Source organism: Sorex araneus, chromosome X (assembly GCF_027595985.1).
Source record: "Sorex araneus isolate mSorAra2 chromosome X, mSorAra2.pri, whole genome shotgun sequence".
NCBI classification, from domain to species: Eukaryota; Metazoa; Chordata; class Mammalia; order Eulipotyphla; family Soricidae; genus Sorex; species Sorex araneus.
Genome location: NC_073313.1, coordinates 117815698 through 117833112, shown reverse-complemented (window position 1 = coordinate 117833112; position 17415 = coordinate 117815698). Strand labels below are relative to the sequence as shown.

Here is a 17415-nt window from a genome sequence, read left to right as displayed (position 1 = left end):
AAATCTATCAACCTCCATCTTCCCTTTTAATGAAGAAGGTAGGCCAACTGTCCAGATAAAGAGTTCTATATTCACTTTGCTCCAAGGACATTACTGTGGATGAAGGGTATTACCTCAATACTGCATCATTTTAAAAGTCTGACCTTGTGCTGTTTCTACTGTCTCCTTTTTCTCTTGCACCAAACTGTCGGTATTGATCTGAATAATCTTTTTCAAAGTTATCAACCATTCTTCCATTTCCTGCTCATTTTCAGCAGCCAGATAATGACTATACTTATCAAGCATCTTGAGTTCAAAGGCATGACGGCGCATCTTGGGGCACTAAAGGAAAGAGACAGATCAGGGGTGGAAATGCATCCAGTTAGTTTAGTGGCTCTTTAATATGAGATGTCATTTATTTATTTTTACTTCAGCATGGCACATATGGCGCCAATACTTTTCTCAAAGAATGGCTTCTTCCAACAAGAAAGAGAAACTCCAAGACATCAAATGACCCTGTCAAATGTACTCAGCACAGTAGTAGAGGAGCAAAGCAGTTTCAAAATGCTCTTTGGTGTGTATTCTCATTTAAGACCTTTCAACAGCCTTCACACTTATATACTCAAACTACTACCATGAAAACAAGCAAATGATGGGCCAAAGAAGGTAACATGGGGGTAAGGAGCTTGCTTGCCTTCTACTTGACCAACCTAGTTTGAACAGTACCATAAATATGATCCCCCTGTGAACCATCAGGGGTCACTCCTGAGCACAGAGGCCAGAATAACCCCTGAACACCCCCATGTGACCCAAATCCTCTCCCTCCCAGAGGCTAATGTTTTACTAGTACCTGATTAAAGTTTCTCTTGCATATTTATGTATTTTTAAAATCAATTTCTACAACCTGAGAGAGAATTCATTGGGTATGGTGCTTGCCTTGCATGTGGCTGACACGGGTTCAATCCCCAACATTCAGTCCCTAGAGCACTGTCAGGAGTGATCCCTGAGCAATGAGCCAGAAATAAACCCTAAGCACCATCAGGTATACTGCCCCCACCAAAAACATTAAAATAAAACAAATAAAAACACATTTCATTGTAACCTGATTAATTCTGGTACTTGTGTTCCTTTTCCTAAAAATGAAGCAATATGCTTTATAATAGTGTTATCATTTATGCTTTAGGCGTTCAATTGCTATTTGCTTTATATCACACCATGAAGTGTCATTCTGATATCTAATTCATCTTCCCAGGCATACTCTGAAATGCATCATAGTCACATCAAAGAAAAACAGAGTTGGCTTCCATGAAATTATTACTGCCACCTCGAATATGGAGATTGCTTAGGCTAAAATCCAGCTCAAAGGGAAAAAGAGAGGGCTGGGAGGTGTACAACAGTCATGGTGCATGCCTAGCATGTGCCCAACCCTGCTTCAATTCTTGGTACCACATGGTCCCCGTGGAACATTGCAAGAGTTGTTCTAGAGGCCCTTGAACACCAGCAGCAATGTCTTTGTAGACCTCTGACACCACTGGCATGGCCAGGGTATTCCCAGTATCACAGTGTCCAAGCACAATGGAATCTTCAGGGCCTTGCACGGAAGCACCTGCCTGACTGGCCAAGAACATCAGTGAGGTCCCCAGGCCTTCAGAGCACCATGTGGGAGCCCCCTGCTCAAATTAAAATAAAGAGCCTCCTACTTTTTTCAAATGTAATGACACATTTTTCCCCTACCATTCATTCTGTCTGCCATCACCAAAGAAGAGACCTATTCCTCCCCTCTCCCCAAATCTCAACATTCATCTCAAGGACACTCATGAAACAATCCTATTCAATACTGCATGGTCATATTTCAAGAAGAAACCAAAAAGTTCCTCCTTCTCAACTTCAAAGCACAGTTGCAGATGAAGCCAAACTGCTGGAAAAAGTTATCGAGATTTATGTATTTGAAAATAACTGGGAGGAGGGATCATAAATTGATGGAGGGAACCAACCCGGGGAGTACTAACAAGAAAGGTCCAGACTAAAGCTAACTAAGAAAATCGGGGAATTGTGTGTACCTTCTTCTAGTAAGATAAGCCAGCTGCTAAATATATTAAAATGGTAAGTCATCTTCAGGAACAAGGAGATGGCTCAAAGGGCTGGAGTGCATGGTTGGCGTGTAGGAGGCCCAGGTTCAAGCCCTGGCACCACTTAGTCTCCCAAATACCTTGCTATGACCCCTAAACCAACAATAAAAACAGTCATCCTCTACTCACACAGATATTTATTTTACCATGTAGTTTTTAGCTTAGGGACTACCACCAGAGGGGCTAAGGGTCTACTCCCAAGTCTGCAATTGAGGAGGGGAGGTGGGGAGTCACCAGCAAGTGCTTAGGAGACCATGTGGTTCCAGGGACAGAACCCAGGCTACCAGTATGCAAAGTCTGCACTCAGCGCATCACATTATCTCTCCAGCCCTTAATATATATATATATTTTAATGAGTCACCGGGAGGGTACAGTTACAGAGTTTTGTGCTTGTGTTACAGTCATACAATACTCAAGTACCCATCCCTCCACCAGTGCCCATTCTCCTCCACCGATGGCCCCAGGATCCCTCCAACCCCCCAACTCTGTTCACCCCACCCCCCTTGATCTATATTTTAAATGTATTTTCAGCTCTTCTCCCTAGCCCCTGCTGCTTAGTGCTAAGAGTGCTGGGTTTACACTGGAGTTAGGAATACACATTTCATTCTAACATTTTAGGGGACGAAGCTGAGTGGTTGAACACTTGTCATGAAGGTGGTGAAGCCCTGGGTTATGTCTATTATCACACTGAGAAATTAACTGACAACAACAAATAAACCTCTGAAACATTTTTTTTCCTTTGGGGACTGGAGAGAGAATTCAAAGCACATGAGCACATTCAGCAAGGCCCAAAGTTTGATCCCTGACACCAGTATGCTCCACACACCAAATCACTGGGTGTAACCCTGGTGGACTCCAGCATGCCCAGGTCAAAACACTGGATTATACCCTCATGCTGAGGATCAATAGGATGGGCCCCTGAGCTAAGGAAGCCTCACAAATGTTCTCTTTTCCCCACTGATCCTAATGAGAATCTCTGTTGATGGAGTAAACAGACACTGTCAATCATAATAACTAGTTCAGTAAAGTAAGATTAAGTTAGACTAAGTGTGTTGTGCTAATCTAATCCATCTCCTGTCCTTTCTAGATAACCCTGCCATCCTAGTTCCTTAGAAACAGTTTTTATCTCTTGATTAATTGACTTCCTATTTAGGGAAACCCTCTACTCTGTGTTCCCCACCTGCTTTTTGCCCATGGCCCCCCACTGGAATTTAGATCAGAAAACGGCCCCTCCTGTGTGCACAACACCATTATCATAGGAAACATGAACATAAAGAAGACACAGTCATGCTCCCTCCCTGTAACAGCAAAAGTACAATCAGAGGCCTTAGCCCAAAGATCAGCTCAAAGGACTGGAATGCCTGCCTGTCATGCAGAACGCCAGAGCATCTGATCCCTGACACCCCATGTTGCCGCTAGCATGCCAGGCATAGTCGTGGTGGCTCCCAGCACCACTGGGGAGGGTACCCCCCGCAAAAAAGAAAGTCAGGCAATAAACTATGATTCAGCAGTACAAAAAACACATATATGAAGCCCTCAGTCCAGTTCCTAAAACCAGCAAACGTTTTTGTAAAAAATAAAAAAGAATGTGGGAAGGCAGAGAGATAATACAGAGGAAAGGGTGAAAGGGTGTATGCCTTGCATGCTGCCAACCCAGATCCGATACGTGGCACCCCACATGGTCCCTCGAGTACCACTATAAGTGATCCCTGAGTGTATAGCCAGGAATAACTCTAAGCACCTCTTAGTGTGACTCAAAAACAAGCCAAAAAAGGAATATTGCAGCTGGAGAGATGGCTACATGGACTGAGTGCATGCCCTGCATGCAGAAGAGCCCAATCTGGAACCGTGACAGCATGTGTGGTCTTCCAAGCATGCCCTGAGCACAGAGCAGCCCCTGAGCACCACTTTGTGTGGCCCTCAAGTCAAAACAAATGCCAAAACAGTAATGTGGAATTAGCCACATAATAGAGTATGATTCAGTTATACAACAGAGGAATAAAAGCAAAGTAGTAGCACAGGGGAGATGGCCCTTAATTCCACTCAGTGGCACGAGAGTAAGAAAACATTTCCTAGTGGAAGTGTCATTTGGGCTGAGTCTTTTGTTGGGGGAGGGGGGAGTTGGGGCCACAACTAACAATGCTCAGGGATCATTCCTAGCTCTGTACTCGGGAATTACTCCTGCAGTGCTTGGGGGAACCATACAGGATACTGGACATCAAACCTGGGTCAGCCGCATGCAAGGCAAGTATCCTACCCATTCTACTATGTCTCTAGCCCCTGAGAAAAGTCTTAAATGACATGGTGAACACAAACAGAAAGGGGGAAAAGATGACAAGATGCAAACACAAGGAAGTTACCCATGGGGACAATTTTGTATCACGTTGGGAAGTGTGACACAAGCATGGCATGGATAAGTGGAGGCAGGGCAATGAGCTGAGAAAGATCACATCACTATGTGCCTGCAATGTCATGGCAAGAGCTTCCAGGATACAAATAAGACTGATCAGAAGTCAAAAGGCTTTGAGTCCCATCTGAAGGGTGCCGTCTTTTTATTGGGAAGATGGATGAGAGCAGGACAACACACCCACAGACAAGACTCCGGGTTACAAAGAACGAAATGACGAAGCAGTGGGACAGGGAGGAAAGTGAGAGATTCACATGAGGTATCAAAGTTGCCCTCAAATGATCTTTGTAAATACTTGACCACAGGTACAGACGGGGTGGGGGCTGGCAGTGCAGGGTAACAGTGAAGAGAATTTTGAGGTGTCTACCTTTCAGTATTTGGGCAGGTGAAGATACCATCAACTGCGACAGAAATGACTGGAGGTTTTTAGTAAGCTTCTCAGTGATCCTCTTTGAGAATGAGAGCAGAGTACCTCGAGAGTCCTACCTGAACCACATCAATGCAGGCGTCCAAGTAGATGCAACCTTTAGATTCTTTTGAATTCTTCTCATCTTTATAGGAATTGAGAATATAGGAACCATCAGGAAGCTGAGTTAAGTAAAAATACCGTCTCTTGAATACCTATGGGGGGGATAAGGATGCATTGGTTACGTATACATCTTATGTAAACAGCTTCTTTGAACTACATACAAACCTTAAAGGGCCAGTCATAGGCACAGTATTTGAGTCATCTTCAAACAATCTCAAGAAACAACGAGAATTACAATTAGATTCAGGGTTTTTAATGGAAACTTGGGGGGTCTTTTTTTGGTTTGGAGGGGTTGAACCACACCCCATGATGCTTGGGGGATATTCCCTCAATTGCTGCTCAGGGGTCACACACCTGGTGGTACTCCAAGATAGAATCCCAAGTGGTTAGCCTGTGGAACTATATTTCCAGCCCTGACATGTAAAGTTTGAAGTCAAGTGATTTACTCCCAGGTAATCAAATATTTAGAGGAGGTCAAGAATTTTTAACTCTGTAATGATTACCAAGCATTTGTACACTGTAATCACTGTTCATTCACCTATACCTTCCATTTCCCATTTCACTGCAAAGCAGGACTGAGTTCTTAGTTTCTTTTATAGCAACAGAAAGGTTCAAAATGAACCTTGAGCAACACTGGTTTATTCATTCATTCATTCATTTTATAACAAATATTTTGCCCTCCATATGGTCAGATTTCACAGACATGGATTGAACCAATTCTTGGATATCAGTTGGTTGCATCCATAGACGCCAGTCCCACATTGTGCAATGACCGACTTATAACTATAAAAATATTCATACATAAACATGCACCTCTATCACATATATACACCATACTACGATTACCCATCTGATTATCCAGCCTGCCCTCTGCCTACCTGAATAACTTTAATTATGTAAAGAATCTTATTTTGCAAGATCATTCTTGAAAACTACTTCACTTCTGACAAAGTACCTGGATATCATTAATTTATTTCTCTACAGAACAAGCAAACAAAATACAAAAACATGCCAAATAGCTTTTTTTAAAAAAAAACAGTAAAATGACATTAAACACTTGCAGTTACTCTAGATGTGTTTAAATATCATTGATTTTGAATGAATGACAAAAATATACCAGCTTGAGGAACACCCTAACAGGTTAGACTGGTAAATGGTACAGCTTCTATTTCAAGGAGTGGCCATGTGGGTTATATATAACCAACACAAAGGAGTCCAGGCAGAAAACATCAGTTTCTTTTCCAATGCCAGGCAAGTAATTTTTACTCTACTAGGACACAAAGGAAAAGAAAGTGTGTAAGAATCACATAATCTCATATATGTGCATATATATGTGCATATATTCTCATATTTGACTCCCCATAATTAAATTTACTGAAGCTATAATTGATTAAATCTAGGTGCATATACAAGGAAATTATCCATCATAACTGTTATTATATGTTTATATTTATCATCATGGTCTACATCTGTTCTAAAAATCATACACTGAGTCCCTTTTTAATAAACAGTTACAGAATACTTTGTGTATTTGTGAAAACATTACTTTTTAAAGTTATTAAATAACTGAAAAATATTACTTTTTTCTTTAACTGTGAAAAATATCACTTTTTAAAATTATTGAATAACTTTTTATGGGAAAAATTGAAAAACTGTCCAACCAAAAATTCATGAAGAGGCCAGGAGATAATGCAATGGTTAGGGTACATGCTTTGTCTGTGCCCAACTCAGATTTGATCCCCAGCACAAGGCCTCCAAAACCTGCTATGTGTAGCCCTGGTGGTCTTCAGCACCGCAGGGATCAAGCAACTCTGCATCCTCACACTGAACCTCCAGTTGGCCAAGAATTTCCAGGAGGGCTCCCACCCCCGAGCCTCATGAGCACTGCTTGGGAGGCCCAAAGTCATGAAAAAATTAAAACCAGATTAGAATATGAATTATGATGAAGTGAAATATCTGTAGAATTCACTTGCAGAGCTGCAGCCAGCAATGACAGGGGTCAAGGAAGGGAGAACACAAAGCAAGACATTTATGGCATGGAGTCAAATTAGAGTCTGTGAGATATTTTCACACACAGCTGTCTCACCAACCAAAGATGCTTTGTGGCAGCTGTCACTTGCAATATTAGCTACATGCATAGAGAAGGAAAGGGATCTGGAATCCCTGTAAATCACTTCCTATAACATTGCCATCATGTCTAAATGCGACAGTGAAGTAGGGAGCTCATGAATCTGGGGAGAGAACAGATGTTCTGAAAGGCATACGATCTTGCTACTCATCTGACCTCTCACGCTAACTTGATCCCCGACGCTGCTTCTTAGTTTCTTCACTTGTCAAATGGTGACATCAGACCAGATGATATGAGATCATTTGATTCATAATCTACAACTAATTGTATTCCCACTGAACAAGTACCATAGCAGCCTTCCTATGACTATCTCGGGGATCTATCCTCCCCAAGCAATTTCCTATGGGGCAAGAAACACACAGTTTACACAACAAGGCATCATTTGTTAGGCCACAACAGGTGGTGCTCAGGGGCTACTCCCACTTGGTACTCAGGAGTTGATCCTGGTGGTGCTCAGGGGACCTGTGTAGTATCAGGGATCTAACCCTGGTCTCCTGGATGTAAAGCCCATACCTAGACCTGACACCAGAAATGTTTTTTGAAGTCATCTCTATAGATATAACAAACTGCCTGCCCCAACAACAGATCTCTAAGCTATCTAAGATCACTTGGCATTCTAATATTCAACTTCCAGGAAGCTTTGAAGTTGCCTTTGAAAGCAAAAGGGGATTTCCTAAATCACTTAAACAGAATGAAAAGGAAAATCAGAGGCATGACTTCCCTGCTATTATTTAAATTTCTAAGATGTTGCCATTTAGGGAACAGTCTAAGTATTTTTTTCCATTTCAAAAAGAAGACAGCTGTCAAAACACTGAGCATAGAGAACAGTGGTAATTACGCCACAGCATACTTTTCATTTGAAGGCCTCAAGCCCTTTGTAATCAATAGCTAATTCTTCTAATGTCATATGGAGGTGAATAGATTTTCCACATCTTACCTAGCAGGCAACTAAGAGACCAAGAGGAGCTCAAAAACAAAACAAGGAAATCAACAATACAGTTGGAATCAGAATCAAATGGCAGTAGCAAAAAGAATCTTGCCTTTCACTGGCTTCCCACTAAGGACAGAACTAAGAACTGCAGGCAGGCAAGCAGGGGGTTCCTGGAAATTTGGGTTAGAAAACATCATTGCGTGTCCAAGCCAAACCAGCCCAAAGGCATGGAGGCCTTTGATGGAGATATACCCATTGGGAAGACCATAAACCCTCTAAGATGCAGAAGAGCCAGGCTTAAGGCTGGATCCCCTGAGAGGAGAGGCTCCACGGGAGAACAAAGGCCGGGATAAGAATATCAAAGACCATCCACAGTATAGCCCCTCCCCCATGCAACAGCCTAGCAATAGACTTTGGGGTCCAGCTGGGGAAAAACCTAATAAAAACCAACTTGTCAGAGACAAAGGTGTGCATTTCATCATTCTGGACTGTCTCCCTCTTCTGACTGAAATGTGATACATTTCTTTGACTTTATGGAGTACATTCTCCATCTTGGGGATGTACAAATTTGCATCTCAGCTTAGGCATCTCAGCTTGGATGTGTACTCAGCTCTCAGTCCTATGGAGAGAGCCACTCATACATGTGTTGTTCCTCTCTCTCTCTGTCTCTCTGTATCTCTGTCTCTCTGTCTCTGTTCTCTCTCTCTCTCTCTCTCTCTCTCTCTCTCTCTCTCTCTCTCTCTCTCTCTCTTCCTCTCTCCCCTCATATTTCCCAAATAAATTGAACTTACTTCACTGCTTCACTGTCTCCTTCTAAATTCTTGTCTACAAGGGCAAGAAGCCCGAAAAGGATCTCAGTAGAGGTCAGGTCGGACTTTTCCTATCCTGTGAAAAGCAAATTCGTCTTTCGGCCCGAGTTCCTCAGCTTCCTCAAGAAACAGTGTTGAGAATTCCCATGCTGTGGAGATCAAATGGAATTCGGGCACAGTCTGATGACTGCCTGGTGGGGTCAGTGGGACACAAATGTTCATGCTGTAGTGTGTGCTTGTGGTAGAAAATCTTCAGCCCTAAGCCTCCCAGGCACTTCTGAGATGACTGAGGTGGGTAGAGAAAGGCAGCAAACTAGTCCCTCAAGACGACTACCTCTTCTTCATATAAAGTCACCTGCAACAACCCCAAATTCTTACCATCATAGCCTGGGAAACTGGCCTCGCATTACTTCTTGAACTTTATTTCCAACTATGCTCTTGACAGCTATCCTGGCTCACCTGCTCTTAAAGAGGGCAACAGGCAAGTTCTTTCAGGCTCCTGTCCTTTCTGTTCCTTTGACCTAAAATCCTCCCCTCACCCACCAGATGCTATACAGTGATCTGAAAACTCTCTGTTTCCAGGTCTTTGCTTCATTCTCCCCTCCCCTGAGATACCTTCTGGGACCACAGGCTACCATCAGAGGATGCTGCTTTATCTTTTACCTAGAATGGTCACTAGCCAAACATAACTTCACCATCTATCTATCTATTTTTCTCTTCTAGACTGTTAGGGTTCACGGCTCATCTAGCGTTGTATCCTCCGGTACCCAGAACAGCATCTGGGTTCTATTAAAGCTTCCCAAAAAAACCAAGCTTCCAAAAACACAAAGTGCTGCAATGAACATATAGGTGCAGGGTGGGGTGGGAGGAGGACGGGGTGGGAGTGGTAGAAGGGATGTTGGGACCATTGGTGGAGGAGAATGGGTACTGGTGGAGGGATGGGCACTCGACTACTGTATAACTGAAATGCAAACACGAAAGTCTGTAAGTCTGTAACTGTACCTCACGGTGATTCACTAATAAAAAATTTTTTTAAAAAAAAGCTTCCATAAATTCATGAGAAATAAATCCTTCACTCACTAGTGCAAACTGTTCTATGGGGCTTCTTGGTCCACAGAGACACTTCACTGGGCTGAGGGTAGGTTTTACTAAAATGCAGGGGCCAGGTTTAGTCTCTTATACTGCATGTCCTCTGAGCACCACCTGGGGTGACCCTGCCTTCCCCAAGCACTGAGTCAAGAGTAACTCCTAAGAACTGCCAAGTGAGGACCCCCCAATAACAACAAAAAATTAAAATACTAATGCTTCTCTGTAATGTCCATATTCTTCCTCCTCTTTTCACCGTAATTCTTTTCCCTAGATGGTAAACGTGGCTGAAAATCCCCCACCTTCTACTGTGAAAGGCACAGATTGTGACGAGTGGTCCATTCAGACCACCCAGAAGACTAAAACAAAGAGGAAGCCAAAGGAGATAATTCCCTGGAATCAGTCCTGCCAAGTCCCCCTGAAGGCCCCAAGCTGTCTGGATGACAACCTTTTGAACAGTTACCACATGACCCTTTCTGGAGCAGGAACAAAGGCCTTTTGTCACTCTGATGAATCAAAGATAGCAGGCAGGCAGGAAAGGTTGAGCACCTAGGATCCTCAAATTAGGAGAGTCTTTTATCATGGCATACAACAAATCTCAAGAGAGTTTACCTCTGTGTGTTACCTAGAGGGTAATTACTTATGGCTAAATTATATGAACCAGAAGCCTCCAGAAAGTGGGCCTGATGCTGCATAGCAAGGGGGCAGGATGAGCTTACTGCGGTCTCAGATCCTAAGAGCAGAGACAGCGAGGGAAAGGTGCAAGCTACACAGTCCGGAACATTTTGAGTCTCTGAACTCTTCTCAGCAAAGGTGAAAGAAACAAGGGGACCAAGGCTTGGAAGCTGGCCCCACACGCTGGAGGAAGGGACAGCTCGCATAGAGAAGGGAACACCAGGTAAAGTGTGGTTTGAGGACCCGCACGGGATAGGAGATGCACTCTGAAAATAGAATATAGACCAAACACGATGGCCACCCAGTGCCTCTGGTGCAAACCACAGCACCCAAAAGGAGAGAGAGATCAGAAGGGAATGCCCTGCCACAGAGGTGGGGTGGGGTGGGGGGATGGAGTGAGAGGGTGGGAGGGATACTGAGAACACTGGTGGAGGGGACTGGGCACTGGTGGAGGGATGTAAACAAAAATGCAAACATGAAAGCTCATAAGTTTGTAACTGTAACTCATGGTGATTCACCAATAAAAAAAGTAAATAAATAAAATAAAATAAATTTAAAAAAGAAAAAAAGGGAGTGTATCCCCACTACCCATTAGAAAATCAAGGCAGTTAATTAGGACAGAATGTCAAGAACTCTGAGTGGGTTGGCCCACATGTGGTGGTGCTCTGGTCTTAATCCTGGCTCGATGCTCAGGAGTCCCTCTGTGGTGCTTGGGGGACTCTATGCAGTGGTCCTGGGGAACAAACCACATGCATGGCAGGCACCTAAACCCCTGTACTATCTCTTTGGCCCTAGAATGCCAGGAATTTGAATCTGCCAAAGAACCCCTACTGGCAGGTTAGCAACCATCTCTGTCCATCATATCATTTTCCCTCATCCCCCCCACCCCCCAAGTTTCAATATATGGCATAGGTTTTTCCCTCTGGGAAACTGGTTACCAGTCCAACAGTTTTGCTTTTGGAAGGCCTTGCCCCCATCTGGGCCTTAGAGAATGAACTAGTTGAGACTCAAGTTGAGGAAGGGTTTCTAATCCACCCTTCTCATGACAAAACATTTTCTTGGCTTAATGTCAGTGTTCGTATACCATAGCCTTACTCAAAGTGTCAACAGTCCTCAATTATTCAGATGCCTGAATGGCCAATTTGATGTGTTCCCTCCCAGCATCCATCTGATGCTAGGGAATAACCTTGGCTAACATCTGTGCGCTTCCAAACTCACCTTCTCTGCCAAAGTGCTGGTGATGATCATCATCATGTTAGAGCAGAGATATGGAAGCATAAGACACACCAAAGGACCAGACCTACTTTCTCTCTAGTGACTCCTCCACCTTCCATCCCCTTCCATAGTGCCAGCCACACTCACCTCCTTTGTAGCGCTCTTGTCCTGAGCGGCCCTGCTTTCTCCAGGAACTCTCCCTAACTCCCAAGCCCTCAGGGATACATACTCATAGAGCATTCATTCTCTGTCCACCTTGCAGCAATCATTTCTTTGATTGTGTCTAAGCTCCCCAGTTTTTAAAGTCTACATATAACACATTCCTGTATCCTGAACAATGCTAACATCTTGTATTAAGGTATTTAGTAGATATTTATTGATGAACTCATTCATCCCAAATAGTGTCTAGCACATTCCAAGTCCCTTGTTAATCACTTCAAATAGTAATAGATGAAGGAAAATGAAACACATGAAACATGAGCAGCAGCTCTATTTTCCTTTTTAAACTTTTTCTTATTGAATCACTGAGATGGACCATTGCAAAGCTGTTCATGATTGGATTTCAGTCATATAATATTCCAACGCAGAGCGATAGCACAGCGGGTAGAGCGTTTGCCTTGCATGCGGCCAACCTGGGTTCGATTCCTCCGCCCCTCTCGGAGAGCCTGGCAAGCTACCTAGAGTATCCCACCCACACGGCAGAGCCCAGCAAGCTACCTGTGGTATATTCAATATGCCAAAAACAGTAACAACAAGTCTCACAATGGAGCCGTTACTGGTGCCCGCTCGAGCAAACCACTGAACGACAGTGCTACAGTGCTACAATATTCCAACATTCATCCCTCCACCAGTGTACATTTCCCACCACCAGTGTCCCCAGGTTTTCTCCCGTCACAACCCACCCCTGCTTGCCTATATGGCAGATGTTTTTCCTCTCTCTCCTCCCTCTCCCTCTCTCTCCCCCTCTCTTCTTCTCTCTTTCCCTCCCTCCCTCCCTCTCTCTCTTTCCTTTTGGGCATTGTGGTTGCAGTATTGATACTGAAAGGTTATTAAGAATATCCCTTACCTACTTTTAACCCGCAGATCTTATCCAGCATGATCATTCCCAGCTATTATTGTCATACCGGTCTCTTCTCTATCTTACCTACTATTTTCCCTTTTTCTTGTTTGTTTTGGGATTTGGGGGCCACCCTTGGCAGTGCTCAGGGACCACATGGGTGCTAGGGATCTAACCTTAAGGCTCCTAGATGCGAAGCCTGCACTCAGCCCATTTAGCTATGTCTCCAGTCCCAATTATTTATATTATTTTGCTACCAATATTTATTTGCTACTATCTCACTGAAGAAAAGGAATTAAAGAGTTAAATGATGATTTGGAGGACTGGGCAGTAGTACAGTATGTAGGGGACTTGCCTTGCACACAGCCAACCTGGGTTCAATGCCTGGCATCCCATATGGTCACCCAAGCACTGTCAGGATTAATCACTGAGTGCAAAGCCAGCAGTAACTCCTGAGCATCCCCAGTTTTGCCCCCTGCCCAATGAGGACTTAGATCTGGACACAACAAACTGTTCTGTTTTGTAGGGGAAAATGAAGACAGAGGGGAGGGAGGGAGGGAGGGAGGGAGGGAGGGAGGGAGGGAGGGAGGGAGGGAGGGAGGGAGGGAGGGAGGGAGGGAGGGAGGGAGAGAAGAGGAAAGGAAGAAATGAAAAGGAGAGAAGGGGAGAGGGAGTAAGAGAAGGAAAGAGAAGAAAGAAAGGGAGGGAAGAAGGGAGGAAAGGAATGAGTGAAAGAAAGAAAAGAATGAAGGAACAACTGCAAATGAGTATTACATCAAGCAGACAAACTTACAGTCCTAATAATGACCCAAAGCACATCAACATTAAGCTACAGAAAATGAGAAGGAAGGAGTTGTAAAGATAAGATCTAAGTGAGCCAAGGAGGTGCATACATTTAGGGGTCCCAGGGGTTGGCCATCAATCTTCTAGATGCTTTCTAAATGAAAAATCACCTCAAGATCGTATTCTTTCTTAGTCTATATATCATCTTCTCCCTGAGGAAAAGAGCATTCTAAATACCAGGGGAAGGTCACGGCCAAGATCATAACTATCCTGTTCGTATTAATTCCTCCTCTGACATGGAAAGGAGTGGGAAAAAGCAGATGTCTCTAGCTGTTATTTGAGAGAGACTGTAAATAAATGTGTTTCTGGTAGGATTGGCGGTTTCTGTCTAAGGAACCATTTATTCTCTAAATCCGCCATTTTTTTCTGCAACTTTTCCAAGAACTGGAGAGTGCAAAGACATGCGGTCTCATTAAGTAGAAAATACAAATTTAGGAAATTAATTACCTATGACAAGGCTTGTCTTGTTTTAACATGAACATCAAGAACAAAGCAAATTACAAGCTTGAGGTGAAATGGTTGCTGCGCCCAAACACCCAACAGGGATTTTGCAAGAGCTGCAGAGTTCCAGCCTCTTCCTCGGCCCAGAACTGGAATTTGGGAGACTCCCTTCACCTGAGACCCATGGGGCTATTTTTCTCAGCAAGTAACAGAAAGACACTTCCAGAAAATTAAAACCAAATCCCTACAACAACAGCCACTATACCTTAAACATTGACCAGAGCTGATAAAAAAAAAACATTTTCTGAGGAAAATGTTTTATCAGTATATAGATATGGACTTCAAAGGTCAGAGAATGAGTACATGGGTTAGGATTCTTGCCTTGATCGCATATGACCCCAGTTTGATAGCCTGTACAACTCATACCCTGGACACCATCAGAGTCACTCCTGAGCAAGAGCCAGGAGTAGACCCTGAACACTGCCAGGTATGGCCCAACCCTCCCCCATTCAAAAGAACTTCATTTATTTCCTTCAGCAGCCACCCTTTTCTCCTGGAACCCATCATACCAAGGACATGAGAACTCTTGCAAAACTCTCTGGCAGCAGACTATGGCAGGGTAACTTTGTAAAACAGCCCACATATGAATTACTTGGCAACTTTATTCAAATTACATTATAGGTCACGTGGCTGCTTTCTGAAGACTTATAAAGTAGAGGCTTTCTAATTTCCTTTATCAACCAGAAGTTGCTCGGTGTTATTCCTTCATGTTGTACTTCCCAACTCCTCTGGTTTTGCAATGTTTCACTTCCTGACTCACAGGGTCCCTTATTTTGTAACAGTCATAATGTCTAGTAAAAGAAATTGTTTATAAAAAGTCAAGAGGCCAGAGTGATACTACAGGAGGTAAGCACTTGCTTTGCATGAGGTTGACTCTAATCTGATCCACAGCATCGAGTATGGTCCCTGAGCACTGACAGGGCTCACACCTGAGCACAGAGCCAGGAACAGTCCCAGAGAACTGCTGGGTGTGGCCCAAGAGTCCCACCCAAAAAAGGTAAAATCTTGCATATTAGTAGTTACTAGGAACGAATTGGTAAATCAGATCAAAGGGGCCAGTTGTATGGTAAAAGATAGAAATATATATATATATATATATATATATGTATATATAGTTGGAGCTCACACCCAGCTATGGTTAGGGGTTAATTTTTGCTCTGTACTTAGGAATTACTCCTAGCTTTGCTCAAGGGACCATATGGAATGCCAGTGAGCAAACCCGGACCGGTGGTGTGCAAGGCAAGCACCCTACATTCTATACGATCACTCCAGCCCCAGAGATGGGCTTTTAATGATATTCATCACAGCATATACACAGGTTGGTTTATAATAATATCTAACTTACATAACATTACTTTGATAAAAATTATTTATTGCCCAAAGAACTTTCGTGCATAATCACAAACTTTTCAAAGGACTGATTCTACAAGGATATTTTTAAAGCCAGACAGTTTGGGGGCCAGAGTATAAGTACAGCTGGTAGGGCATTTGCCTTGCATGCAGGCAACTCAGGTTTGATCCCCAGCATCCCATATGGCCACCTGAGCCCTGTGAGGAGTGATCCCTGAGTTCAGAGCCAGGAGTTAGCTCTGAGCACCACAAGGTGTGGCATTTCCCCCCTCCAAAAAATATATATTAAGTCAGTTTTAAATGCAGACCCTTAAACATATACCACATTCAAAAAGACACAGAGCTTCCCTGTTTTAGTTAACTCCTGGCAACTACAGAGGAATCTGCAGGTCAATGTCAAGCTACAGCACACCAGGGAGGTGCAGATAAAATAAGAGGGAAGAGACGTGGCATCGGCAGGTAATTATTTGCCAATGAGTCACGATACATACCTAGAGCCTCTGCTGTAGCTTCCTGGCTAGCATGGGCCGCTGCGAGGGCTAGCAATACTTGGGATTTATCATGAAAAAGGCTCTTTGCTCTCAACTCTGTGAGTGGGGACACCCTGCAGTTCTGGTTGTTCAAGCTCCCAGAGCTTGACACCAGCATGTTCAGAGGTCCTAGCAGGCAGAGGACTCCACATACCCCAAGTGCACAAGTACCAGCAGTATAGGAAAATTATGACTCAGAAAAAGGCCTAATGGAATCATCTTCCTGTTAGCTTATGAAACTCACCAATATTCCTTAAAGAGTGAAAGCACGGGGCTGGAGTACAGTGAGCAGAGGGCTTGCCTTGTACTCTACAAACCTGAATTTAATCCCTGGCATCCCAGGTGCTCCCCTGAGTCCTTCCAGGAGTGATCCCTGAGCACAGAGATAGGAGTAAGCCCTGAGCACCACCAATTGTGGCTCCAAAAAAAAAAAAAACAAAATAAAGAATGAAAACAGGAAAAACAAGTTCATCGACATTTTCTCTTCAGAATTTCTCGGAAGTCAACCCTTAGTTTCTCTTCTTTTACCTCTGCCTTTTAGTCTAGTGTCTAGCCTACACTTGAGCCAGTCCAGGTCTGATGCAAGAGCCAGCTGTATAACCTCCCCTGCCATACATCAATTGTGATAGCGCACCTGTGGGTCCAAGCCTTCAGTCCTCAGGGAACCATAGGTCCTGGGTGCCCTATGGTTTTTGGTTCTGGCCTTCCCTCCAAATTCTGGTCCAGTTTACAACACCGAACCCAAGCCCAACCTTCCCCCATTTCACCGCTGCTGAACTATATAAGAGCTCTCTCACACACACAATCAGGGAGGGAGTCTTGGGCCACACCTGGTGGTGCTTAAGAGCTACTGCTGGTTTTGAACTCAGGGGCCACTCTTGGTGGTGCTCAATGGATAGAATAGTGGTTGGCTGCATAACCCTCACTCACAGGTCGGGTCCAACAGGGTGGGGCATATAGGGCATTACCTTATTCCTTGTACTGTATTTCTGGCCCCAAGCACAACTCTTTTTTTTTTTTGCTTTTTGGGGTCACACCCGGCATTGTACAAGGGTTACTCCTGGCTCATGCACTCAGGAATTACTCCTGACAGTGCTCGGGGGACCATATGGGATGCTGGAAATTGAACCCGGATTGGCTGCATGCAAGGCAAACGCCCTACCCACTGTGCTATCACTCCAGCCCCAAGCACAACTCCTGTAGGGGAAAAAAGTCCTTGAGGTGTTCCGGGGAAGAGAAAGGTGAT

General features: G+C 44.0%; 1 protein-coding gene across 2 annotated transcripts in view; it reads right to left on the bottom strand.

Moving 5' to 3' along the window:
- Nucleotides 1-17415, bottom strand: part of DOCK11 (dedicator of cytokinesis 11) — a 265037-nt gene that overhangs the window by 170276 nt on the left and 77346 nt on the right. For both annotated transcript variants that reach the window (XM_055120824.1, XM_055120825.1), the window contains exons 7-8: nucleotides 5002-5136; nucleotides 144-321 (exon numbers count right to left, since the gene is read on the bottom strand). In XM_055120824.1, coding sequence (XP_054976799.1) covers nucleotides 144-321; nucleotides 5002-5136 — 313 coding nt within the window. The remainder of the gene's footprint in view (nucleotides 1-143; nucleotides 322-5001; nucleotides 5137-17415) is intronic.